The following is a 27790-nucleotide window of genomic DNA, read 5'->3' as shown; positions in this document are numbered from 1 at the left end:
TCCATCCTCAGCACCTCTTCCTTTTATTCGACACACTCCCCGGGCGACCTCGTGCCCTCTTGTGACTTCACCTCTAACCTGCTGTCCCCAAATGCTCAGGCCTGTGTTCGCATCCTTAGGCCCGGGGCGGGGCCTGTGAGGTGCCGCTAAGCGCGCAGGCTCCGGAGTATGCCCTGTGGCGTCAGGGCTGGCACCCGCATCCCTGAGTCTTAGTTTTCTAACCGAATGGGGGGTGAGGGGTGCCCGGTTGAGGGGATACCAGCAAGATCAAATCCTTTAATCTTGTGAAACTCCTCCGCATCCCTTACGTCTCAGCTGGGCCCAGGCTCCGCCTGCCCGCACACGTCACCTCCGCCACCGCGTCCCCAGGCCTCCCGCGGCCGCAGGGCTGCCCTGGGGTCCGCGCGTGGCGGGCCGGGCGGGGCTGGAGTGCGTGCTGGTCCAGGGCAGAGGCTGCGCACCGCTTAGCTCCGCTTCCCCGGCGTCTAGAAGGCGCTCGGGACATCTTTACTGAACCAACGAGGCTGCTTTCGGCTACGGACTCCGCGCTCCTGCGCCGCTCTATCCGCCAGAACAAACTTTGGACGCCGAAACCCTATGGCCTGCTGCTGATCCGCTGACTCAGGGGGTAGCTGTGGGTACCGGGGCTTTCCAGCAACCTAGTTAGATGAAACCGCACAGCAACCTTCCCGCCCCACGGGTGACCTATTTCTCAATTCCTGTAGCCTCAGCATCCTCGCTGCAGCTCTGGCGGGCCGGGCCGGCCCGGGCCGGGCCGCTGCTGGCAGCTGATGAGCGAAGGGAATGGAAGTGTAAGGGGCTGATTCGGATCCCGTTCTTTCCCACGACGGGAACTGGTCGGTGTAAAGGGGCTTCCTGTGACCCCTCCCGAGCCTCCCGGGAATTCCGCCGTCCGCACGGAACCGGACGGGAAGGCCGCCCTGTCACCCGGGGCCCGACATGGATCACTCTGGGCGAGTTTCCCAGTTAGGATGAAGTCGCATCCACATCCACGATCTCTGCCCCTTCCGTTTCCGCCCAGACCCTCGTCTCGCTCCTGGGAGCTGCAGTGAACACTGAACCCGTGTCTTGCCTGACCGAGCGCGTCTGCGAGGCGGCGGGGTCGGCGGCTGCAGGGTCCGGGCAGGGTCCGGGCAGGGTCCGGGCTCCCCGCGCCCAGCAGCGCCACGGGGCAGGAGGATACCCGCGAGGCTCCGGGCAGCGGAGCGAAGCAGAGTCGTCGCAGCGGGCGGGTTTCTTCCTCCCTCGGCTGTCATTGATCTCAAAGTGCCCTCCTGACAACTCCATCCCTCCCCGGACCGTAGGTAGAACCCCCTTGGACTGCGGATCAAAAAGGAACCCACATGATGAGATCTTTGATTTCTGGCGTAACCAGCCTTGAGCAGACCGAACATCTGGACTCCCGGCCGCTGCACAAGGTGCGGCCCAGGCCACTCAGTGCACAGGTGTAAGGAACGGAAGAACCATGCTGTGATGCTCGGTCCTCTGTCCTTAGAACCTTCTGAGGACTTTTTACAAAACAAGCCAAAGCCAGGCTCCACCATGGGCCAATGGAATCGGAATATCTGGGGTGAGGCCCAGGCACCAGCATATAAAGTCTGGGGGGTTAGGGGGTGGTCGGAGTTCTACTGCGCGGGCAGGGACGGGGGAGGACCGGAAGCGGCAGAAGCAGGCTCTGCGGGCTGACCACTTAGGCCAGATCCAGCTTCCCACCTGACCAATTGTGATTTCGTCACTTATACACGGGCGGCCTGTCCCGTCAGGTAGCTGGGTGCTGGATCCTGTGTATGAAGAACCTAGAAAGGAATATGCACCCAGTAATTTTGAATCTTGTGGCTGCAAATGCTTGGTGCCCATTGGGCTTCAGCCTGGAGGATTTGGACTTAGGTAAGGCCTGGTTTGAGCGAGTCACCAAAAATTTGAATCTGGATGGGCTCCTTGACTTCTCTGAGTCTCAATCTGTGAAATGGGTTTAATAATATCCACATCACAGAAGTATGAGGATCAAATGAGCTAAGACATTCAAGTAATAATATTTGCTAATCAGTAACCATTTATTATTATTATTATTATTATTATTATTATTATTAGGTTATTGGATAAGCAGGTGAAGAACATAGGGTGAATGCTGGCTGATGTTTATAGAAGAAGAAACAAGTAGATAATGACATATGAACTGTGGTTATTTGGACTTTTTTTCTAAAACACACCTCTTTAAGGCTTGCGCTTTAAAGAAAAGCCATATGCCTCGACTTCCGACCTTTATGGATCCAAATATTGATTAGGCTTTGTCTCTATTATGCAATGCTAGATTTGTGAACTTTCAAAACATTTCTGGAGTGGAAATACATTTCGTTTGCTAATTTCTGTTAACAAGGCAAAAAACTTTCTTAAATAAACAATTAAATTAGAGCACTGTTCTTCATCTTGCTAAACTTGTCCTCCCTCTGACCGCGATTTACCCTCACGAGCAGCTCTTGTCACTGCAAAATTGCGAAGCTCTTAGCCAGCCCTGAGTTTTGGCTGTTAGACGTAGGTGACTGTGATGGAGAGACTTTGCTGGGGGTTTGAGGCCTGAGACCCAGGACTCACAGTCTGTGATCTGCAGCCCCTGCCCTGGTCCCCACCAGGGTTAATGGAGTTAAGGAAGCCACCAACCCAAATCCAAATGTGGGCAATTCAGCCTTCCAGTGTGAGAACGAATAGGTATTGAGTTCCAGCCTTGAAAAACCAATTAAATGCTTAAACATTATGGAGAAAAATTATGAGTCCCTAATTCGGTTGTCTGGTGTCTCACAACTGCTGCCTGAGTGACAACATGAGGCTCCTCCCAGGAGGTACCGCAATATTTCCGGGATTCTGCCGACATGCCCCCCACACCAGGTCACTTAGTGTCACCGGTGTCTTCCCTCCAGGGCCACACCCGTGAATGAACAAGAGGGCATCTCACCACTGTCATTGTCTGCCTAGAGCGGGGTGCTACCTCCAGGGGCTCCCCACATTTCCAGCCCTGGGGCCCAGCGGGTGCCAGGATTCCTGCAGAGATAGATGGACAGATGGCCTCTTCTTCGGGTACCCCCAGGCCTGAAGCAGACCTGCAGCCTGGAGTCTCCCTGTGTGTCCAGTGAGTCGTTCTGCAGGCTCCCTTTCCTTTGTGGGCAGAACCCCAGGCCCGTTGGAGAAGACACCATAAGGTCCCCTCGGGCCCCTTCTTGGCCCCTCCTGCACTAAACACCACCTTGCCAAATGCAGCTCTCTGTGTGTCCTTGGATGCAGGGTGCAAACAGGCACTGACGTGCGCGTGTAAGGGCGGATGAGGCAGGCCAGGCCCTAGCTCCGCCAGCTGAAAAGTCCCTGTCACACACGCAAAATCCAAACCCGTCTTATTCAGCAACCGGCAAAGACGGCATAACTTGGGAACTAACACTTTCCTAGCGAAAGAGCCTTAAAAATGTTCACAGCTTCTTACTCAGCATTTTATCCCCCAGGACATTACTCTCAGGAACTGTTCAGGTATGTTTATAAAGATCCGTCTTCAAGCGTTTTATTTTGAAATTCATCTCACTAATATGCATGTGAAATTGGAAATTGACAACCGTAATGCCCAGAACAGAGGAGTAGCTAATTAGAGTCTGGTGTTTACATACATACAGTAAATGTTTTAAAGCTATTAAAATCACATCGAAGAGTGTTAATGATATAGAAAGATGTAACGTTTGGTTTAAACTGTTGCATATAAAATGGTAGGTATAATGTGAGCCCAATCATGTAAAAACTTATCTATGTGTTTATGGATACATGCATAGCATGTGTTTATGTGCGTGTATCCAAAAAAAAAAAAAAAAAAAAAAGGCCTAGAAGGAATATGCTAAGATATGAATAGTGGCTATAGCTGAGCAATGAGAAAATTACAGATAATTTTCATAATACTATTTTTTCCTAATTTTCTATAATGAACATGTATGACCTAAAATATACTTTAAAATGATTCAAGCATCAGAAGGTAACAGAGCGTCTGAGAAAGCAGGGTGTCACTCCACTGGGTCCACACTGCACCCCTCCCCCATCCCTGTTGCCGAGGAGACAGAGAGGCAGCGATGGACTTGGCGAGGATGAGCCCTAAGCCAGGAGACCCATCACCCCTCATGCGGTGTCTTGGGGGGAGTGGACGGCGGTGGGTCGGAGCACGGGCTCTGAGTTCAGTCACGTCTGCACTGGCTTCCTGCCCCCAGGACTTCCTCAAAGGGACCTCGGACAGAGCCCCTTCCTCTGAGGACCTTAGTTTCCTCATCTATAAATGGTGTGACAACACAACCCACAGGATGACAACACAACTCACTTTTGTCCGTGACATGGAGCAAGTGCCCTATAGCTGGAGTGTGTGCCTGTGCGTGCATGTGTGTGTCCGTGTCCGAGTGTATAGGTGTGGCTGTGTTTTCTCCTCTGACAGATGGATGCAGGATGATTTTCATCACTCCCTTCTTAAAGCTTTGGATTAGTATAATAAGAACAGTGTTTTGTAACCTACTGGATGTGTGCCTGGTAGGACAAGCGGGGGTCTCTTCGTGCTGAGACAGCGGACGGGGGTCAGCGGCTTCGATTTTCCCCCTCTTCACAGCAGAAGTGGACGAGGGCTGCCAGTCGACTCTCCGAACCCTCTGTGTCTGCTCCCCTCCTGGCCACGTGGCTGGACCGTGGCCTCCCAGGGTGGGGCACACTTTGCTGACGGGAAAAGTCAATAAACCGATGCAAAAGCATCTCGGCCCCTTCCATAAGGCGACGAAACACTTGAGAGGCGAACATCGTCTTCGTCTCCTTCATCGCTGCAGCATCAGGATGAAGATGGAGGGCAGGTGGGTACCTGGGAGCGCAGAGTCTCGCCTGGACCACTCACTCCTCCGTTTGCCAGCGGGTCCCTCGTTCTGGAGCCTCAGTGCTCCGAGCTGTCATTTGTGCACACCCCTTTGTGGAAACCACTGCTGTGGCTGTTGGGTGAGCTGGCTGGAGCGGGCACCGTGGACACGGCTGGGGTGCCAGCAGCCGAGGCTGCCGCGATGGGGCTCTCAGGCCATCCTGGCTCGGCGTACGCGCGTCGCAAACGTGCCGCGGGGGGCCAAGTGCAAATGGTTTTAAAGCACGCAGATGAGCTTGGTTCAGAGGGTGCCAAAGAATTCTGGATTTCAGCAGAGTCAATTCGTGTGCTTTTACTGCTCCCGCCCAATAAAAACGCAACTGTTCAGAGTCATTGTCGTTTTAAGAGCTGCTGTCAAGGAGAGCGGGCCACAAGCTTCACCTGATTTGCCAAACCGATTTTGGTCGCTCTTTGCAAAACCACATCGGACCTTCAAATCTGTGCGCTTTTGTTTTCTTTGCGAAATTGTTTCTCTGAATGTTTAGAATCAGTTTGATTAAGTGATACTCACCTATTGCCGCTCAGAGTGCTCTCAGGTCTGGGATGTGATTCTTATCGTGAGGAGTTGCTTAGGAAGGACTGCATCGCATAGACCGCTGATGGGAAGACACGTGGCACGGCCGTAGGTACCACGAGCGATCAGGAAGCAGGGAGAAGATGTCACTTACCCAGTAACGAGCGTCTATAGGACCCAAATTCCCAGGGTGCGGCCTCCCTCCGACCCCCCCGCCTGGGAAGGATTCCATGCTCTGTATTTTGATTCTGTACCTACGCTGTTTCCTTTTCTTTGTGAATACGCAGCCCACCGCGATCCGCCCCCATCCCACACAGGCGGGTATGGGCGTGAGACTAAGTCGAACCAAAGGAGTGTGAGTGCTTTGCTGCTTGGCCCGAGAACTTCCACGCACGATCCTTTCTTCATACACACGCACACATGCAATACACGATCATGCATACATACACGCATATGCATACATTACACATGTACATGCATGCCACGCATATTGCTACGCATTTCACGCATACGCATAATACATTAGCGTACATGCACATACGCGACGCATACACGCATTATTACGCATTATTACATTACGGCCACGCGCGCATATTGGCTGGCCACACGCATTACATACACGCATACTCGCGACACACACTATCACACACATCGCGACAATACCATCGCACGCGACACATACATGACGACATCGGGCAGCAGTTACTGGTGCGCCTTTACTGCTACGGTCCCAAAACAGTGCAGCTGTTCCCGGGCCCGCAGTCGTGCTCCTGGGAGACACTGTCAAGGCCGAGCAGGCTCTTCCCGCTCTGGCTAACGGGGATGTGGTCCCCAGGGCGACGCCAGAGCCTGTGCTGGATACGGCGCAGCCGCCCTCGGCCTGGGCCTGTGTCTCTGAATAACACCATGGAACAGAACCCCTGCGCCTACCTCCTCGGCCCAGCCGCTGGGCGCTGCCCCAGACTCTCATGGGAGCAAAAATAAACACATCTTGTGTGAGACTCCAGATACAGACCTGTGGTTTCTGCAGCCTTGCCTTTTCAGAGGAAGGAAGGCTTTCTCAGAAGTCGCCCGGCCGACTCCCTCCTCGGCTTCTTGGCCAGAGTTAAGTGTCACAGCTGTTCCTAAACCAGGCCCTGTCCAGGGGGAGTTGCTGTGATTGGCTTGGATCACAGAGCTTGCTCCCAAGGGCCAGGGAGGGGCTCAACCTCCCAGAGCCCATAAACCACTGGACCAGGGGCAGTGGGCAGCAAGAGGGGACCCGCCACTGGGCGGGTGGCCCAACTGTTTGTTGTAGAGGAGGAAAAGAAGGCTGTGGGCCTCCCCACCCCGGCTTGTTGAGAGAAAATTGAGGTACAACGTCGTGCGATAAGGTTAGTTAACTCGTCTGTCACCTCACATAATTTCTTTTGGGGTGATAGCATTTAAGCTCTACTGTCTTAGCAACTTTAAGTATATAATGCATTTTTTTTACAACAAATATTTGGCTTTAAGCTTCCGAGAAGAGAGTGACCATATCTTTTATTTCTTGTGGATCAATAAATTATCCTCTGTGAGTTCTTATGAACTTGGGGATGAAAAACTTACACACGTACTTTGGTGAAGAGAAACCATGGCTATGAAGTTTACACGAACATGAAGAGAGCTCCATGTGAGTCTTCAACTGTCACTGCTAGAAAAGCACCTCGATTTTCCACCTCGATAGACACAATGGCTCGCGAAGGGGACACCGCCTGGAGCCCCCTTGGGACGGTGGTTAAAATCGGCCGGTGGACGAGGAGTGTCACAAGCAGTGACCGGGTTTCTTGGAGTAGGCCAAACTTTTGGACAAACTACTTTCCCTTTTTATGTCGGGTTTGTGTATCAGAGGGAAGGTCAAGGGCCGCCAGAGACAGCATGCCTGCCCGAGTGCAGCGGTGGAAATGCCAGAGGGTTCTTTTCCTCTCAGGACAAGAAGGCTAGAGGCAAGTGGTTGGTGACACTGATTCGGGAGCTCGATGGCATTAACGCCAACCTTCTGCAATTTTCCCAGAGTCCCCCCCGACTGTTGCAATGTGGCTGTTACAGCTCCCTCTGTCACGTTTGAGGCAGGACGAAGGTAGCAGGGCAAGGAGAGACGTTTTGAGCCCTGCTCGGTCCCATTTTATCAAGAAAACATCTTCCGGACTCTGGCCCCAAAGCCGTCTCTGGCTTTGGTCTCATGGCCGGAACTGGGTGACAGCCGTCCCCCCTTTCCAATAGGGAGGCTAGAGAATGAGGAACAGAATGATCAAGACCGGCTTCGACCAATCACAGAGAACGTCACCTTGGCCTGGGTTCATGGCTGCTCTGGACCGAAGTGGATTTTAGTCACAAGAAACAAGGGAGAATGAACATCGACTAGGCAGCAAATAGTGTATGCCGCAGTCTGCAGGAAGCTTTATAAAAATAAGGCAGGTGGGCCTTGAACTTCTCCTGGCCAGGAGGAGGGAGGTTCAGTGTCTGGAGTACTTCTCAGTACAAATGAAGCCCAGACCCAGGTCAGAGCGGAGCAGAGCCTGCACCCAGCAGATGCCAGTGTTCGGAACCGAATCCAACATTCTTGCTGCCAACATTGATTCTGCTGTTAATCCCGCCCCTATGCCGTTATCAGGCGGTTATTGACTTTCTAGAGTGGAGGCCAGTGAGTGTGCTGGATCCTCTGTCCAGCTGACGGCACTGCTGATAAGAAGGGCTTGACCTTCACGTTTGAGTTCTTTGGGCCCAAGCGTAGCGTCTCGCTTGCTTTCCCATGGCCTCCCTCTGTGTTCCCTTCATTTCCTCTGCCTCCCCGTATCACAGGGATAGCTCTGCCCACCCATCGTCCCCGTGGGATGTATGCCTCGAGGTCAGCACTGCCCAGTAGCCGTGTCATGCGAGCCACGCGTGTGACTTTGAAATCTACCTCGTAGACTTTACACAATCAGGTCAGAGTAGCCACACTCTGGCGGTCATTAGCCACATACGGGGAGTGGCTACAACATTAGAGAGTGTGGTTCCAGGGGACAGACACCGTTCCAGTCATCTCTCTCTGCTGATAGTGCCTGCACAATGCGGGCCACTCCGGATAGGTCTTTCTCACACACGAGTGCAGGGAGGTAGACCAGAGAGCCCTGGGGCAGTGATGCCGACCGTCAAGAGCATGGACTTGCATTCGCAGCCTTTGGGCTCTATGAGCAGCTGACCCGGACCGAATCCTTCGGCCTCGTCATGTCTCTGCGTCCTCGTCGGTAGAGAGACGGCAGCGCTCACCTTTCCAGACGTCGAGAAGGTTGAACAAGAACACGTACACAGAGGGCACTTAGGAGCAGTCACCGGAGCTACTCTTTCTTCTTCTGGTTTTGTTGGGATATAATCGGCACTGTAGACGTTCAAGGTGTATATAGTTATTTCTCACTGGACATTCTCGGCTCACGTGGAGAACTTGAGTTTCACTGGCAGCCTTGTGGCTTGGCCAGGGCGGTGCTGGTCCTGATGTCTGCTGTGTCTTAGTCACCGGATTCTTTCAATACGGGATCTCTTTGCTTTGGGAACTGTCCCAGGGGATGTCGAAGCAAGTCATGTGTTTATTCTTTTTGTTTGCGGCTAGGAAAAGTCACATGCCCACCCAAGGGCTTGGTGAGCAAGGGCAAATGTCAAGTGAAGGTGGCCTTGATCCAGGAGTTGCCTACTGCTCATTGTCCCTCCAGAGCCTGAGGGTTCAGCTTCGCGTGGGAACTGGATGGCAGCCAGGCCCCCTTCAGAGCAGGGAGAGGACATGGGTCCCTGTCGCCTGCTGTCTTCTGCTCCCACGGGGCCATCCTCACACACTCAGCCCCTCCTCTCTGTCTTCTATGGTGCTTGCTGACTTTTTCCTCTAAACCGACTGTCTTGAAATCAGGTTGTTTTAAGCAGTGGACACCAAGTGTTTCATTACCATACCCAGTTTTGAAAATGAAAAACAGGCAAAGCGAGCCGGACTCACGGTAACTATAAGTAAAGAAAAGGCTAACTTTATTAAAAAGCTTCTTTGTGGTATTAGGCAGGAAGTGAAATGGCTTTAAATGGCAAAGATTTCTCAATCATTTAATGCACCAGTAGTCTTGGCATGCCTTCTCTTCTGTTCCCTTAAAGAAAAAAACCAAACCAAACAAAACAAAAAACAAAGCCCAGATGTCACTCAGACAAGAGAGGGGGAAAGGAGCACCTCGAGGGCGGGTGTCCCTTCCGCGAGGCTTTGCGGGAGGGCCGCGGAGGCCCGTGTGTGTGTGTGTGTGTGGGGGGGGCCCATGCAGGTTCTGCCGGGAGGGCGCCCGGGCCGCCTGAGGAACCGCTACGTGTTCCCTGGTGCCGTCGGCCAACTGGCTCTCTCAACGCTGTTGCCATTGGACACACCGTATACGTCAGATCTCGGACTTTGCAAGTCCACGATGAAACCCCAATTTCCACATCTCACATGTGCTTCTCTTGCCAAATGCCATTGTCTTTATTTCTAGTGTCAGTTTGCACAGAAAAGAACCACCCAGAGAAGCGTGATCGGCCGGATCGTTTCTCGAAGAAAAAAAAAGCACTTATTGAGTACCAAACCCACAGAAATGAAAGGGGAAATCGGAAGATCGTGACGACTGATATACTCTTGCTTCGCTGCACTTTTGGACACTTATTTATAGATGTCAAACAGGATATGGCTCATGGGCGGTGTTCAGCCCACACTCTTTAATTGATTAAAACACAAGAGATTTGCATCAAAGTCAAGCGTTTGAAAGGTGATCTCTCTTTATAGTTTAACCCCTTGAACGACCACCAAACCAAGGAGACAGGCCAGGGTGGTGGGAGAGAGGAGGCAGGGAGTGTGGGTGCCGTGCGCTTAGGTTTATTTATGCTGCTATAAAATCCACTGAGGAAAAAATCCCACGTATTTTGTCTTGGCTTTGGAACCAGCTTTCCTAGCTTCAAACCTCGGCTTTGCCACGTAGCTGTGGAATATCGGGCAAGTTGTTTAACCTGTCTGCGACTGTCCCCTCACCTGTAAAAGTGGGGATGATAATAGTGGCTGGTTCGATGATCTGAATTCATGTATAGAAAGCGCCTAAAAATGCCCGTTACAGAGTATGTGCTGTGTGTTAGTTACTAATTATTAGTCTTAGTAAGTCATAAAATCCAATTAAGAAAGTGAAAAGAAACACAACACCACGGAAATATATTTGAAGATCTTTAAGGAGATAGGTATACTTTTTGCAATAGCAGTTTATTTTAATCAGCAGCCAAAATGGTGCCAGATGGAATCACGCTGATCAAGACCGAAATCTGGCTAATACAAAAAAGCTCTCAGATGTCACGTTTTCAGGAATTTTCCTGGAGACTCTCAGGATGCTGCCCCACGACTTCCCATGACCCTTTGCAGCATTCCGCAGAGTCAGGCGCCAGGCATTCTGAGTAGGCGCGGAAGGAGTGAGGGGTGCGCCTCGAGATGGGGCCGGCCTCCTGTTTCTGGACGCCCCGTGTCGGCCTTTCTTCTCCATCTCCCGCCAGCCTTGAGCCCCAGCGTGGAAGTGGTGCTTCTCCCGTCGCCAGCTCCTGCCCCTGGTCTAGTGCTGGCGCCAGGTAAGGTGATCGTCTGCCGAGCGTCTCTGTCTGTCGCACGTGAGCTCCCCGGGGCGCAGACCCGGGATTATTCACTTTGACACCCCAGTAACCCCTACCATGCCTGGGAGGTAACGGCCTCGCAAACGCTGGTTGAACAAATGAAAACAGATCTATTCCCTGGCGTTCGAAGTAATTCACTCGGTTCGTTGTTGGCGTTTCTTGCATATATTTCTAGTCTTGCTTCCTGCAGCCCCCTTTTCTCCCTAAGATGAATAATGAAGCCAGACTTCTCACCTTGTAAAAGGTTAGTCTTATTTCTAAAGCCATTTTGCAGGCTCTTTGGAGAGGCTTGAAATGTCATCCCTGGGGAGAATCCTAGGTGAGGGGTTGGCAAATGTTGCTGCAAATCAGAAGAACTTGTCCTTGAAGTTAAGGAAAAGGGCATTGCGTCCCTTCCCCTTTAATTTCGATTCCTGTCATGATCCTGTATGTGGCAAGCAGCTACGCCGGCTGGGAAAGCTTGACCCCCTCAACCCCCCCGACTTCTTGCAGCCAGATATAACTTGTCATTTTTCCCCATTGCTTTCTCTTGCTTAAATGTACTTGAAACGACCTTTCTGAATGTGGAGGGGGCTTCAGTCTGGTCCCGCCAGCCAGCGGGGACATTTCGGCTGGCCCTGCTGCACTGGTTTTAGGCAAGTATTTTTTAAGCCCTGACAACAAGTGGCCGCTTGGTCAGGGGGTGCGACTGTCAAGCTGTCACACCCCGTGGAGCCTCGGGTGACTTCTCTGGCCCGTGTCCCTCCAGCAAGGGCTTGCGGGTTGGCGGCCTGGCTGAGGCTCTTCCCTGTGTCAATCCGTCTGATGATTCTGATGCTCGGCAGACCTGTGGGGCCCTGTTTGATCAAGCCCAACAGTTAAAGGAAGTATTTGTCATCTCAGCACCTGGTTTCAGGAACAAAGTCCTCCCCTTGCGGCCCAGTGAGCCATTTCAAAACAACCTTTGTTCAGGGATCTCGAAGGGCCCAGTAGCTCAGCAGCAAGGACTGTCCTACTAGCTAGGGGTGGGGGCAGGGACTTCAGGTGAGCTGGGCTTCAGCGGTTGCCATGGAGACTATCACACATTGGGCAAAACCTGCTGGGAGGGGGTGAGGGTGGAAAACCACACCAAAAAAAACCCCATCTGCCTTTTATCAGTCGGTTGGCGCCTAACGGGGCTGCCGGGCTCAGGCCTTTGGCGGTGGCTATTTGGGGCAAGTGACTCTGGAAATACAGGGAAGCCAAGCACTGAAGCTTTCCCGAGGGAGTGCACCCCCAATGCATTAGGGCCTCGCGATACTTTTGGGGCCCTCGGAACCGAGCTTTGTGTGCGTGTGTGTCCGGGCCGGGGAGCGCTCACTGTGCCACGTTTGCCCTGTTGGGCTCATGTCACCACTTGGTGGCTCCAGGATCCCCTGGTCACCGAGGGGGATCCTGTCCCTGCCCTTTCTGATGAGAAGCCTGGTAATGGACCACGCTCGCTTGGGTGCTCCACAAAGTGGGGCCGCACTGTCCCCAGGCCCTGCCGGCTGCCGAGGCGTCAGCGCCCCGTCTCCGCCGGCCCCCGCGAACGTTTCATAAGGTGGCCATCGATAACCTTCTTCTCCAGATGGAGAAATAAAAGTCCCAGGGAATGTAAAACCTTCTTCCAAGCCCCAGAGGGACAGCAGAGCCACCGCCGGTGACCGTCACGACGCCCACCACAGGCCTCAGCCACGCCTCGCCTCGGCTCTCTGCGGCGGTCCTCAGTGCGATGCGCCCTCTTCCCCGAGAAGCGGCAGCCCGCGTCTCATCTGACGGCTCCTGGTGGTTCAGGAGCTCGGGTGCTGGCCACCTGCGGCCCTGGCAGGGCCACCTCCATCAGCCTCATCGGTGGACCCTGCGGTCTGGGGAGAGCTCATGTCTGAAGCAGCGAAGCGCCTTGCCACAGAGCCACAGTGACAAGGACCGCTCTTGCCTGCTTTCCTGGACACCCACCAGCTATGAGCCGTTGGACTGGGGAGGCGATAGGTGACCGAGGCCATCATCGTGCTGTTGCTGCCCGTTAGGCTTCAGTTCCCCGACAGGGTGTTCTTTCCTCATGGCGGTGGTGGGGGGTGGGGGTGCTCCCGAGCCCATGCGTGAGCCGGGGCTGGGGGCCAGGGTCTGGCGCCCTCTCCCTGGTTACGTGGCTGCCTGTGAACCTTTCCAAGGACTTGGGCCCAGCCGCGCACCTGAAGAAGGACCGTCTTATGAGAGAGAGAGAGGGCAAGCCAGCGGCCTCCTGGCTCACCGTGTCACCCCAGGACTAGCGCCGCCTGGGGCCACACGGCTCCTTTCTTCTCCTGGTAGTCCAGGTGACAGCGCTGGGGGAGCTGGGGGAGGGGCCGCGGCAGCGGTGACGGCCCCACGCAGACCTGGCTCTGCTGGCTGGTGGGGGGACGTCCTCTCCCTCAGCCTCACACTCCACATCTGCGGAACGAGGCGCCGAGGTCCGCGTGGCGAGGGCGGGGCCCGGGCGCGTTCGGCCCCCGGCGCCACACGGCCGCTCCGTGCGGGTTGTTGCTGTTGCGGTCATCACATAGCGACCACGCTACGTACACCCCAACTCCGCAAGGCCCTCCTAAGCTCACGGGAGTTGGAAGGGCTCAACTTCAGCGCGTCCTGCTCCCTCGGCTCAGCCAGACGGGGTCTGCTTTCTCTCCCTCCGGCAGCTCTTGGCTGCTCTGGCCACAGACTCCATGTGATGCCCGCTTCGCCCTGTTTCCGAGTCTAGAATGTGTCACATCTGCCTCCGGGACTGACGCTCGTGCAGGTTCAGGGCTCAGGAGCCTAAGCTCGTTGGCGGTGGAGCTGGTGTTTGAACACGAACCCACAGCACTTACCCGGGAAAATGGAGAGAACAGTGTGAGTCACCAAGTTCTAGAAACTCGCACGAAGAGCGCTCTCTGGTTTTTGCGTAGAGTGGGGCCTTGGCAGGTCTGTGCCGGGGTGCAGGCCCCATCCCGGGGTCTCCAGCGCACAGCACGGTTTTTAGGGAACCTTATGACATGCTGGTTTCCCCATCAGGGCGGTCTGCACGATTTAGAAACATCCCCCAGAGCTGTGGGCGTCCAGGCGCCCGATGCAGAGGGTGGCCACGGAGGAAGTGCTCGGGGTGCTGGGCCGGCGGAAGTGGGAGCTGTTTGCAGCACAGAGGATGTGGCTCAAGACAAGGTACGAGAAATGAAAGTCAGGGAGGAAGAAGAAGTGGGGTCCGAAGGTGCCTCGCGGATCAGGAAGTGGCTCTGCTGGCGAAGGTGGGAGGAGCGGACGGTGCGGGGCTTCGCGGTGCGGTGGGCGCCGGGCCCCTGGCCCCTCCGGCGACGTCCATGTGAGGGGGCGCTGCGCCGGGGAGTGACTGCGGTGGGCGGAGGGGCTCGGTCGGCTCTCAGAGCACTGTTGGGGAGCAGTGCAACTCCTGGGGGCACCGGACGCTGTGTTTCAGTTCTCCCTGCGTGTGGCACGCTGGTCACCTGTGTGCGGGTGACCGGAGAGGCAGCTCTGATCTCCCTTCGCCTTGACCGGCATGAAGTCTGCCGTCCGCCGAGCTCCAGCGGCGCCCCGGGGGTCACAGATGTGACCCAGTTTCGTCCTCACGGGGACACCCATTCCACAGAGATGTGGCGGTGCCGAGGTGGCCCGCCGATTTGCCGGGAATCCGGACACTTTCTGCCACGCTGCGTGTTCACATGCGGGTCTGGCTTGGAAATGTTTCTCACATGAACACGAAGCATAATCGGAGGCCACTTTTGGGTCAGAGGTCCCTTTAGAGGGACGAAAAGTAGTAGATAAGAGTACACACCCCCTACCGTTCTAGGGGGCCGAGCCCTCGGAAGTCCATCCATAAGCCCCTCGATGTCCAAGGACCCAGGGCAGCAGGAACCGTGGGGAGCAGGAGAAAGGGAGCCAGAAGGAGTCAGGAAAGGAAGAAGCTTCAACGAAAACAGATTAAAAATGGAATTGTTGGTTCAATATACATATTCTGAATTTGTCTCCTTGGACATAATGAGCTTCAACGAACACGGCTGAGATAACCGTTCCTGTTCGCAATGGGCATGTAGCAGTGGGCAGCTCGTTTGAACCATCTACAGGTATATATTTTTCCCGACCATAAAAGCTGAACCACACGATAACTTGAAACGCTACATTGGAAAGCTCAAACGGCAGCATCCTCTCTTTTTCCTTCCTTACTCAAGTATTTTAGGCTCAGAGCACTCGTTCATTCTTGCTCAGGTATTCTATGCTCTGGGCCGTCATCCATTCTTATGAGCCATGTGGAATGGCTTCCACGGAATCATCCAGAACCACTTGGCAATATTAATTTTAAGAGGACTTGCATCTCGTTGGGAGATAGTTCTTTGTATACGTTTTACTAAATTTATGACGTATTTGTTACGACCTTTGAACCGTACTTAAAAATGCTCATGCGCAAAACGCCCGGGCTGTTGGGAACGGAGGGGAACTCAGAGGCTGTTCAGCCCCGAACCTCTGACTCTGTGGATGGGGAAACCGATGTGCAGAGAGCTTAAACTGACAGTCTCGAGGCTGCCTGCTGAGCTGGTGGCAGAGCCGGGACAAGGACGCTCGTGTCTCGAATTCTTTGAAGACTCAGGTCCTTACAACGTGTCTGCCCCACAGCCGCTCGGCACGTGTCTGTGAAATGTGTGGCCGCATTTCTTCTGCTGGACGTTTCTTCTGCTCTCACTCCCTCCTTCCCTCTGCTCCGGAGTCCCTGCGGGGAGGGGAGCCTTGGTCACAGGGGGGAAGACACAGATGCTTTGCCAGCAAAGACACCCCACACTTGTGATGAGGGCCAGGGCCATGGTCAGGGGAAGGTGAGCTCGTCTGGGATGTGTAGGTCAGACCCACCTCTGCGTCTGGGTCAGAAGTAACGGTTGTCACCACCACCCCAAGGATGGCGGGTGGTGCCCCAGGGGCCAGAAAGGTCCAGAGGCAGATAGGGCAGGGGGGGGGATGGCAGTGGGCTAGAGGAGGGGACCGTCATGTGCTCCCCGAAGTGGACCTCGTGTGGATTAAAAGGTGGCTTGCTGAGCACAAGGAAACGATGTGGCGTGGTGTCCTCCGCCTCTGCGTGTGTCGGGGACCCTTGGGGTGCAGGAGGAGCTCAGCCGTCCGCACGTCTGAAGCGCCTGTGTGAGCACGTTGGGGCCAGGCGCTGTGGGAGTCGTGCAGGAGGAGAAGTCAGGGTCTCCACCTTCGAGTGTCTTAACCTCAGAGGTTGATGTGGTTAGGTACCAAGTTTAGCCGCGTAACCTTCAGTGCTTTGTGCTGTCAGACATTTCCCCCTCTCAGCTGGATAAAAAGCCAGCCCGAGAGGCAGCTCAGGCAACCGCTCCGCGGGGCCAGCATGGATGGGCGAGTCCCGTAACTTTTTCAGCCTAAGTTTCCTTCCTGGCTAAACGGAGCTTCTTCTTGTCCCCAAGGAATTAGAAATAACCCACTTTCTGAGTTAAAATATAATTCAAATTAGAGGAGCAAACAAACCTACTTCCCTTATGAATATGTTGGTGACGATCGAATCACAGTAAGGCCACGTCCGGGGTGGGTGAGTTAGAGACAAGGGGAAGGGACTCGGGGAGCAGACACGGGTATCCATCGGGGCCGGCCCCCGCCAGGCCCGTTATGGGAACAAGCACCCCTCACGTCAGAACGCATTCAAGCCGTGAGCGGTCCTGCCCACTCTCCTTCTGCGGCAGCCCAGCAACCTTCTGATTAAAATTTCGCTTCTGTGTAATTTGCCTGCGTGGAGCAAATGTTTGGCCATAGGAAGCAAGTGCTGGAGCCCTTGGCGGTCGTGTCTTGTTTTAACAATAAATTAACCCCTTAGCACTCTGGTTTCTGCGTTCTGACATCCTGTGGGTTGGCAAGCATGAGTCAGTTGGTTCTCACACGCACAGCCTCTGACCTCCGGGGCTGCGCCCCTCCGCTACCCGGGGCTGCTCGCCCTCCTCCCCCTGCAGCCTCTGCCCCTCGGCACTGACCGCAGGCAGGGGCTCAGAGCCACTTTGCTTCCTCAGGGCTGGCTCTGGGCCTACACTCGGCCCCTGCGGCTACATCCTAGCACAGGTCAGGAGCAGGGGCTGCGCCCACAGCCTGAGCCAGGAGGCCCGTTGGCACTCAGAGATGCTGACTGAACGCCTGGACTTACATAGAAAGATAATAGAAGGCAGAGCTCTGTCATTTGCGGGGGGGGGGGCCTGTGTGAAGTTAGTGGAAGGAGCATTAGGTCAGTGGGTTCAGGCTTCTAGACTTGGCTCTTCCCCAGCATACTTGGCATGATTGCGGGAATGACAATGGTGGTCCTTATTTGTAAAATGAGGCAGTCAGAGCTCAGAACTGGTGTCGTGGGTGGGGAGGTGCAATGTCACAGAGTTTTTAGTACATACTTAATGTTAATTTAAAAATTCAATGCAAAAAAAAAAAATGCGGTGCAATGTCTGAAACTCGAATAGAGCATCCTAAAATTCACATGCAAGAGTAAAGGACCAAAGATAGACAAGATAATTTAAATGGAAAAGAATACAATGTGGGACTTGCTGTCTAAATATTAAGACTTATTAAAAAAGCTGATACAATTAAGTCAGTGCATTGAGGCCGGAATAGAAGGTGAATCAGTCGAAAAGTCCAGAAAACCTAGAAATTGACCCCTATGGGAAGTTGATCGAGGGCAGGCATAGAATTAGTGGGGAAAGCATGGGTTTGCCGTTTGGGACATTTGGCTGTCAATATAGGGAAACAATTAAATTAGATCCTTGTCTCATGACATGCAAAGAAGTCAGTTCAGATAGATTAAAGACTAATATGGGAAAAATAGACATATAAAAGAATATTTTCTAAGATTGAGGTGGGAAAGCATCTTAAACACGATACAAGAAGCGAAAGCTATAAAAGAAAGATTCATAAATTTGATATTAAAATTAAAATCCTGTGCAATAAAGATAAAGACAATCATGCACTGGGGGAAGAGATCTGCAACAAATACAACCAGCAAAAGACGAGTGCTGGGGATATATAAGTAGGAAAACAGTATGGCAGCTCCTCAAAAAATTACACACGCAATTATCATGTGACCCAGCAACTCCATTTCTGGATATATACACAAAATAATGGAAAACAAAGACTCCGATATGTATTTGTACACCAACGTTTACAGCAGCATAATCTTCAAAAGGTGGAAATAACCTAAGTGCCCATCAATGGATGAATAGATAAACAAAATGTGTTACGTACATACAAAAGAATATTATTCGGCCTTAAAGAGGAAGGACATTCTGCCACACACTAAAATACGGACGAACCTTGAAAACATGCCAAGTGAAGTAAACCAGTCACGAAAGGACAAATATTGTGTGATTTCACTTATGTGAGTTAATTAGAGTCGTCAGATTCATAGACAGGAAGGACAATGGCGGTTGCCAGGGGCCAGGGAGGGGGAGCGGGGGGTTAGCGTGTAATAGGAGCAGAGTTTCTGCTGGGGAAGGTGTAAGATTCTGGAGGTGGACCGTGGTGACGATGGCATCACCACAGACTTAATGGAATGGAATTGCACCCTCTGAAAGGGTTAAAATGGTAAATTTCATATCGTGTATATTTTACCATAATTACAAAAGAAAGTACTGACCCATGTCACAACATGAGTGAAACTTGAAAATATGCCAAGTGAGAGAAGCTCATTATTCAAAAGGTCATGTATTTTATGATTCTATTTATATGAAATGTCCAGAATAGGTAAATCCAGAGAGACAGAAATAAGATTAGTGTAGCCTCGGGCTGGGGAAAATGAGGAGACGGGGGTTATGACTAAAGTGCACGAAGATTTTTTGGGGGGAATAATGAAGAATTTCTAGTCTTCTAAAAACTGATTCTGGAATTGATTGTAGATTTGGATGTACAATTCTGTGAATATACTAAAATCCACTGAATTGTACACGGTGAGCGAGTGGCCTGTATGGGATATGAATTATATTTTAATAGAGAATTATAGGACGTGGTTCCATAGTGTAGCGGTGAGCGTGTCTGCTTTACACACAGAAGGTCCTGGGTTCGCGCCCCAATGGAGCCACGGTCCATGGTCTACGGCCACGCCACCCTGAACAAGCCCGATGTCTGATCTCAGAGGCTAAGCAGGGTCGGGTCTGGTTAGTACGTGGATGAGAGACCACCTAGGAAGACCAGGTGCTGTAGGCATAAATAATAATAAAAAATAAAAAAAATAGAGATGTTACAAAAGAGGTAAAAAAATATGCAAATAACTTTCAAAGTAAGGAGAGGCAAACAGAAAGAAAAAATGGACAAAGAATATGAAAAAATATGATAAGACAGCTCATGGAGGGGGAAAAGGCAGCAAATATCTGAGGACAAGGGCAACCCCAGAAAAATGTAAATCAAAGCAACAATAAGATTCTGTCTCATGCTCATCAGATGGGCAAAGATTCAAATCTTGTAGTACCCGACCTTGGGGAAGATGTGAAGCCGCGGGAACTGTCTGTCACGTGCTACCGCCGTGTGGAAGTGCGGATCGGCGCAGTGTTTGGAGAACAATCTCGCAGCGTCTGTGAATGTGGAGATATTTCACCATCGTCGGTTTTACGTCTAGGGACGTGCCCTGTGGAATTTCTCACACCTGTGCCTGGGAAGTTACATGCAAGAACCATCGATGTGGTGTTGTTTGTAACAGCAAAACCTTGGAAATGGCCTACATCTCCATTCCGGGCTGAGGGTACAGACAAATTGTAGAATAGCATCCACAGCAGAATAGTGCACGGCAGTTAAAACATGTGTACGCGGCCTGCGCTGATGTGGGTGAGCCTTTCAAACAAAACATTAGGAGGAGAAAGTAGTTACTGAAAAAGAAGTGAATACATTTATATAATGTTTTTCAACAGATGCTACGGGACAATGTTTATATCGTTTATAACAAGGACTTCAACAATATCTGTATTGTTTTATATAAAATACCCTTTTCCCTTTTCAAATGAGAGGTCTGATGGAAATAGGTCAAAATAGGAAGAATCCTTAAGTCTACGGGAACACATCAGGCACGGCCTCCTCTGAGCGCCGGAGTGCCACGGAAGCCTGCAGCTTCCGGCAATGCAGCGTGTCCCCCATTTCTGAGCAGTGGGAGGAATCTGAAATCGTCACCTTAGCAGCCGAGATCCAGGCAGACGATTCCCCAGTGTCGATGGCTTCACAAATGTGTTTGCTTGGCCTCCAAGTAATGACTGAGAATATCTTTCATTTAATGCCGAAAATCTTAAAATAGAGCCCAATTAGTTTAGCGTGGAAGAGTGTGATAATATTTTCATAACACGGACTTTATGCAAAATTTGCTTTCATCTGCGTAATTAGGACTAGTGAAAGGTTTAGCGCGTGTTTATCGAGCGCATAGCGATAACCGTGCGTGAGCAGAATGATGGGAAGACGCGAAGGCCCTAGGGGTTTCTTTCCCCGTTCACTGAAAGGGGAGTCCTTTCTTCACAATGTCTGTCGCGCTGAACGACGAGATCGGTTCTAAACTGAAATTAGAATGTCTAAGTGTTCAGCCCGAGGATTGGAGAAATTACATTTCCTCCTCTTGAAATACTCTTGGGAGAATAGTTCCTGTCTATGGGCCTTGGTGCGCCTTCTGAAGCATCCCCAGGACTGCGGGGACTGGACTTGGGGACGCCACAGGTCTCTTCCTGTCCTTCGCTCTCACCGGTGGACGGAGGGATATAGTGCAGAATGTAAGAGCATAATTTAGTTTTTAATTTTAAAATATTTTGTGGAAAGTATTTTTTTTTTTAAGTCGGTTGACCTCTCATTTGAAAAAACACCCCATCCGCGGGAGAAATGATTCAGGTGGATTTTGAGTCTCATATAGGCTTCTGGAAATTTTTCCCCGTGACTGTCACATGGCAGATAGCTGTCGGACAGTAGGTGGGGACTGACCGGACAAGGGGCCATGCCAGCCTGTCTCAGTGGGCCCAGGGCCGCCCCACCGAGGCAGTGAGCAGCCTTCCCTGGGCCTGAGGGCCCGGACACATTGGGGGGCTGCTTTAAATGATGGAATCAACGTCAAATCCACGGAGAAGGACGATGTGTGACCAGAATGAGAAGTTGGGGTTCGACATGCAAGGCCACGTCCCTCACTCATTCCTTAGCCTCAGCGGTTAACATTAATTTCTTTCCTAAGTAAGTGATTTGAATGCAGCTTATCAGAGGATTTTTTTTCCAGTCTCTGTAGTTTCCTTTATGCAGCTTCCCCCCCACCCCCCTCATTAAGTGCTTAAAGAGACACGACTTTGAGCGCAGAGTCACCTCTCTGGGTCCGTCCCAGCCACAGTCCCAGGAGCAGCAGGCCTCGGGAGCAGGCCAGATGGGGCCCGCTTGGGGCCGAGGCAGGTGGCCTTCCGGGCTGGCAGTGGCCTGGCCGTGCTCGGGGAGACGCAGGAGATTTCACCATGGCTTTGACCTGGGTTGTCTGGGCTGCTCCTTCCTGGGCGTCCTAGGGGGCGGCCAGTAGCCTGGGCGGTTTCTACGGGACCCAGCTCCCAGTGCACCCTCCACCTCGGACCTGGGCTCCTGGGTGAGGGGCGGGGTGGGGGGTGGTGGGTGGTAAGTCGGCCCCACAGACAGCTGGGCCCTCGGGCCCTGTGGCGTGGCTTCCGAACCGCTCCCAGGGGTCAAGTGAGGCCTTCCCCTGGCCCGTGCCTGTAGCTGGTTTGTTTATTTACTCTGAGCATTTTCGGGGTGTCCTCTGTCTTGGCACTCTGCCCCCCCGTGGGTTCCACGCCCCTCGTGCTCCGCTCTCTCCGGCGGCTTCGCCCTCCTTCGCCTGCTCCTCCCTGTCCCGGGGCCTCCTGAGCGCAGGCGTCCTGTCCCGTCCGGTCCCCTCACCGGCCTTTCCTTACGCTCCACACTTTCTCCGGCGGGATTTCATCCGCACCTCTACGGTTCAGTTTTTATTTCTGTGAAACGCTTCTCTCCCGCCCTCCTGACCCTCAGCCCTGCAGTTCTATTTCCTGCTGGATTTTCCCAGCGAGACACCCCGTCACCCCGAAACGGACTCCCCCTCCATCCTCCGCGTCCGCAGCCTCCCTCTGCCCGCGGGTCAGCCCACACGCGTCCCGCGGCCGCTTCGTTTCCGCTCTCTCCGTCCTTTCTCTGTCATTATGTCACTAGCACAGCCCTAGTCCTTTGTGGGGGCTTCAAAGCTGGTTCCCCGTTTCCATCTCAGCCCCCTCCAACCTATCCTGACTACTGCGGCGTTCACGGGGTCTCCCAAAAAGAGCACCCCTCTTCCCTGCCCGCCTTTGGATCATGTTAAGAGAGTGAGTGAGATGGAGGAGAGGGCTTGGCGTGCGTGGGCCGCGTGGCTCCCTGCAGACCTCAGTTTGGGAGGACAGGCCGTGCCCTGACGGATGCAATCGACCTCGAGTGTGACTAACAGCACGGAGCAGCAGCAGCGGGGAACTCACGTCCTTCTCAAACAGGGAGGGAAAGCGGGGCAGAGCGGAACCGGAGCTGAACCGGAAGCCCGTCCAATCACCTCCACCCCCGGGTGGGCAGGGAGAGAGGCTGCAGGAGGAGGCTCCAGGAGAGAGGACGAGTGTCCCTCTCCCCTCCAGCAGACGGATCTCATAAGGCACCGGTGCTGACCCCACGGTCTCCTCCGAGACCCCTGCGAGCCCTCTAGTTCGTACCCTCGATTTTATTCTGCCGAAGAGAATAGTCTACAAAGCCCTATTTTGTCTAGATTAGTCAAAGTTCAATAAAATGGTCTTCAGGTTTCCTCTCTTTGTCCGCATTAAAGGAGCCACTGAAATCTACCAAGGCCTCCGAGACATGCTCGCCCGCCGCAGTGATGCCGCAGGGCGGGCGACCGCAGCCCCAGCCCCAGCATAATGACTCTGTGCGGAGCGGAGTGGACGCTGCCGGCGCATGAGCTCATTTGTTCTCGAGTGTCGGAAAACTTCACCCAAACCGACTTGAGCAAACAGCTCTACCGAGCCGTGTTATTAAGTAGCTTCTGAGACCTAGCTCCTCTGTGTGGGCTCAAACCACCCTAAGGGGTTGCTATCTCTTCGTGGCTCTCCTACTTGGTCCCTGGCCCCTTTTCAGGTCCCCAGGTTCACACGAGTGACCACTTGATAGCCTCTGTAAGATGATTCACAGTGGTGACAACCTAATACCGTCTACAGCGACAAGCCCAGCCAGCATCGTCTCTCCTTCTCAGCTTGAGAGAAAGAGCAAGTCGGCTTTCGCTCGTGATCCAACAGCCGCCCTGGCTCCGTCTAGTTGACTCTGACCAGCCTGACCTGGCCCATGTGCTCAACCGCAGATGAGCCACTGTGGCCTGAAAGATGGCATGTTCTGATGAGCTTAGCTCCAAACCCCCAACGAAGTGGCGGGTGATTCCTGAGGAAGGGGTCGTCTCCCCAGAGCAAGCTGGAGGCCCTGTTCGCCATCTAAAGCGGATGCTGGGGGCGGGGTGGAGGGTGGCGATCACTGTTATCTCTAAGTCAGGCTTCTCAAACCCCACTGTGCCTGCGGACGATCGGGGGGCTCATTACAATGCAGATTCTCATTCGGCGGCCGAGATCCAGAGCTTGTAACGAGCCCCCAGGTGCTGGCACGGCCCACACCACACAGTAGCAGAGCACTGAGGTGTCCAACGCCATATAATTGGCCGATGACAGCGCTCGAGTCCTGGTGTGACCGATCCCACAGGTTCAGGCCCCTCCACCTCCGCCTCCGTCTCTGTCGACACTGTCCCGTTCTCTTCTCCCTCTGAACCCCCAGCGATTTCTCTTTTTTCCGCAGTACTTTGTTCTCGATCTTATTCTCGTCGTTTAAGTAGGTGGTAAGATGCATTGCAAGTGGCCGCAGCTCACCTTTTCCCCCTTCAACTTCTCAGCTGGACGCTCGTGAGAAGGCAGCGAGCGTGCTTGTCCGGTGCGGCTTTAGCGAGGTCAGGGGAGAGTCCCTTCCCCAGCGCTGACAGCAGACTCCTGTCTGGTCACGAAGGGGCTGTCGTGGAGAATGACCAGTGATGGGAGAGCTAATGAACCCGTCCTCACGGACATCTGAGCCCCTCCTAGTGTTCCGTCTACACCTGCTCCTCTTGGGACCAAAAACAGAAAAAGACGTGAAGACATGGGCCCTGCCCACGACAATCCAATAGGGGGACCAGAATAACCCACTCGAAACCACGAAACTAGACACGACAGCCTTATAATTACACGCTACTCCGAAGGGCTGGAAGCGATGCCGGATTCAGAGGCGGAATTGGAGAGCCGGAGTCAGCTGGGAACACTGAGGAGAAGGCGGGGCCCGGATTCAGCTCTGAGAGACGGGCAGGATTCAGAGGAGGGCAGAGGGCGTCTTGGGCCCGGGAAACAATAACCCGAAACAGCGCCCTCTTCATGGCGAAGGCACAGAATGTCTCTGTAGCGTCCTCCGTGTTGGTCGCCCCATCGTGGTAGGTAACCTCTGTCGCTGTCAAAAATGACTCGATATTTATTCAGACTTGAAAATAAACTGGCCTATGACATCAGGAGTCAGGAATCTCATTTGGAAGTGAGTGGGTTGGAAGGGTCGAGCTCTTTCGCTGGCCTTTAAAAAAAAATTTAGATTCGATGGTTGAGTCGATGAATCAAAATTACACCGAAAACTAGACATTAATTCGATGTTTTAATGTGACGAAATCTAAACGCCAGGGAGCCACTGACCTCAGAACACGGGGAGATCAGGACGGCGAATGGGAGGGACGGTCATGTCCTCTCCCGATCTGTCTGTTCACGCGCCCGGGGCGCATTTCTGGCCTGTAGTTTTTATTTGACTGGAGCCACTGCAGACTGTCGAGGAGGTTCGGGAAGACGGTCCTGCTCCTGGGGGCGGCCCTCGGGCTGTGAACGTGCTGGCTCCAAGGACATGGGCGGTACCTTTGTGGAAGCCCCCTCCCCCGCTCCCCACAGGGCCACTGGTGTTGGTCAGGACACCTCCTCTCGGAGGGTAGGGCCCTTCAGAGGTGAAGGAACAGCCTGAGGGGGGTGGGGGCGGGGGGATGGGGAGACGGTGGGGGTGAGAGAGAATCAGGAACCAAAACAAAGATTCGGCTCCTAGGGACGTTCAAATTGAAGAAGTATTAAGAATAGACTAGAGGCTCTTCTCCCACTTGCGGGTCCGACGAGGCATGTTTACTGAGCACCAGGCACGAGCCGCGCTGAGCTAGACGTATCCCAGGGTCCCGGATGATGGCCCTTACTTCACCAACGAGAGTATCGTTTTAAAGCCCGAATGAAATTTACGAAGTGGTCCAAAGTCACTCTGTCTTCTGATTGCTTGAGGGAATCAGTAACTGAGAAGGACTCTTGGGGGCATCTGGTGTGTCAGATGCATACGTGTGCCTGTGTGGAGAGCAGTGGAAAGAAACTCGAGTGATCAGGTTGGGAAGACGTGACATTTCAACGGCGGAAGGGACCGATGCCCCTTAAGAGCCACGGAGAAGCTCAGGGACCCACTGGTGTTTAAAAATTCCATTTGCAGGGCTAATGTGGTTTGTGCTGCTGATCCAATTATTATGCAACTCATTGCAAAATTCTGCCTGGTCAAGCCCGTGTGTAGGGGCTGTGGTTAGGTGGTGAGGTGGGTGGGATTTAACGCCCAAATTTAATGTCTGGAGGCCTAGGTTGGAATGCTGACGTCATTTCAGAGTCAGAACTCCATTCTGCCAGCTTAGGGAAGCAGATGTGGTCACAGACTGGCCCTGGAGTCGGGAACGCCAGGTGGCGCAGGGGGCGGGGCCCGGGCTGACGTGCTCTTGGCCGAGCCTTTGTGTGAACATGAGCATCTTAGATTCTTGTCTTTCCTCCACTCCAGGGTGTCATCCAGGAATGAGGTGAGCAAGGTAATAGGTCTCATGTCAGTATGAAATATGTCATACACCCAAAACTAACCAACCTGTGGAACCAGCAGTACAGGCAGGCAGAGAAATGGCAAGTCAGCCTACTGGTCACCCAGTTCCCATGTCACATTTACAACGCATTAATTTTCTTGCTTGCAAGTTAGAATTTTCAAGTAATACACTAAAAACTAATAAGTAAATAAATATTGCAACGTTGGGGCTAGGATTCCTGGCTGTTCAAAGACATAACATAGAAATCAGACAGAAAGTGCAAAAACATATTTTCCTGTGGCTTAACCCAGCACTTAGTTTTTATGCTGATTACATAATTATTAGTCAATGGTATTTAACACCTGGAGAGTTGACTTTATTTTACTCGGGAAGAGAGGGTAGACTGTGGGATGGAGGTGGAGATGGGACTCGTCCACAGTTCTTAATGAATTGAAACTGCTTGCTTATTTCAACAAGGAAGGTAACAAGGGAGAAAAAAAGACCAAAAAAAAAAAAAATCCATGGACTCCAGTGAGACCCTAAATATAGAACAGAGGGTGATACAGGAGAAATACTTCTAGCAAGTCAAAGCCAAGAAGACAAGTAGCAAGTAGGCCGCACCTGTTTTTCTTATGCGACCCTGTGAGATGCCGTCGAGGTCTCCTGCCTCTGCACACCTGCAGCCGAGGCGGCAGGTCCTTCCCGAGGGACCGGCCTGGTGGCAGCCCTCTCTCCGCCCCCTTCCGCGGGCGCTGGCTTTTCCATTTGACTTCACGGAGTGGATTTACCTGCCCCGAGGAACAAGGCCACTGAAGCCTGGCTTGGGATGTGCTTGCGCTTGTTTTCAGTTATTTATTCTCTACATCTATACATTTAAATACACGAACGAGACCCTACTCCTTTGTCAACACTTCTTTCTGCAAAGACTGTGCGTGCGCAGGCTGGGCAGGCAGGAGCCCCGCGCAGCCGGCGGAGACCGCAGCATTTTGGGGTGAATGAGGGAGAGGGCGCAGAGAGAGAGAAGAGGGCGCCCCGTTGTCTCGCAGGTGCTGCAGTAGCCCGGGACATGGGTGCAGCCTGGAGACAGGCGCTGCCACCGCGCCCCGATCCCGCGCGTCTCCCTGCGCCCCCCGCGTCCCTACACCCGGCCTCCTAAGCCCTGCTCTCCCATCCCTGGCGGGAGCAACTTCCAGACCCACAGGAGAGGGGAGGAGCAGCCCCGCCAGCCCCGCAGGTGACTCAGGTGACCCAGAGCTACGTGTCCTATTATCTGGGACTCCGCGCTAGAGGATCAGGAGGGGCCGAGCTCTCGGAAGTCTCTCCGGCGCTGGGGACTCAGTTTCCCCTCTGGAGGTTTCTGAGACAGGGCGCCTGGGAGCTGGCGGTGGATGAGGCGGAGGTCGGGGCCTGGCCCGGCGTCCCGCCGCCCCTCCAGGTGGCCCCTCCGCGCCCCTCCAGGTGCTCAGGTGCCCCAGGGCCGGGGTTCGGGCTCCAGCGGCCACCACTCACTGCGTTATCGCGCAGAACGACGCGGGAAGGCGTCTCCTGAGATGCTCGCCGTTGAGGGCCGCGTCGCCGTTAAGGGCTGCGTCGCCCTTGGGCCCCAGCCGCAAAATGAGCAACTCAAGAGCCCAGCGGCAGGGCGCTGAGGTTCGGGGAGCAGGGCCTTCTGTTCGTTCCCTTCGTTGCCTTGGGGGTGCCTCCTTCTTCGGCATTTCTGGCCCAGAAGCCTTTGCAGCATCCTCCTGTCCGCTGGTGCCTGGTGCCTGGAAGGCGTGGCTCTGAGGCTCCCCCACTGCCT

General features: G+C 53.4%; 1 protein-coding gene and 1 long non-coding RNA gene across 2 annotated transcripts in view; both read left to right on the top strand.

The window, feature by feature from the left end:
• The first annotated feature begins 13149 nt into the window (after window positions 1-13149).
• LOC120591481 (uncharacterized) lies at window positions 13150-16483 on the top strand. The gene is made up of 3 exons (XM_039848935.1): window positions 13150-13212; window positions 13464-13955; window positions 14118-16483. Exons 1-3 carry the CDS (start codon window positions 13150-13152, stop codon window positions 14811-14813), a joined length of 1251 nt encoding a protein of 416 aa, XP_039704869.1. The 3' UTR covers window positions 14814-16483.
• Window positions 16484-24523: 8040 nt separating this feature from the next.
• The window catches only part of LOC120591619 (uncharacterized), a 4699-nt gene continuing 1432 nt past the window's right edge, over window positions 24524-27790 (top strand). The window contains exon 1 of the long non-coding RNA XR_005649929.1: window positions 24524-24573. This is a non-coding gene — a long non-coding RNA (uncharacterized LOC120591619). The remainder of the gene's footprint in view (window positions 24574-27790) is intronic.

The sequence above is a fragment of the Pteropus medius genome, unplaced genomic scaffold, assembly GCF_902729225.1.
Source record: "Pteropus medius unplaced genomic scaffold, Ma_sr-lr_union100, whole genome shotgun sequence".
NCBI lineage: Eukaryota > Metazoa > Chordata > Mammalia > Chiroptera > Pteropodidae > Pteropus > Pteropus medius.
The sequence above is the reverse complement of the archived record's forward strand: the minus strand, read 5'-3'. Positions and strand labels throughout refer to the sequence as shown.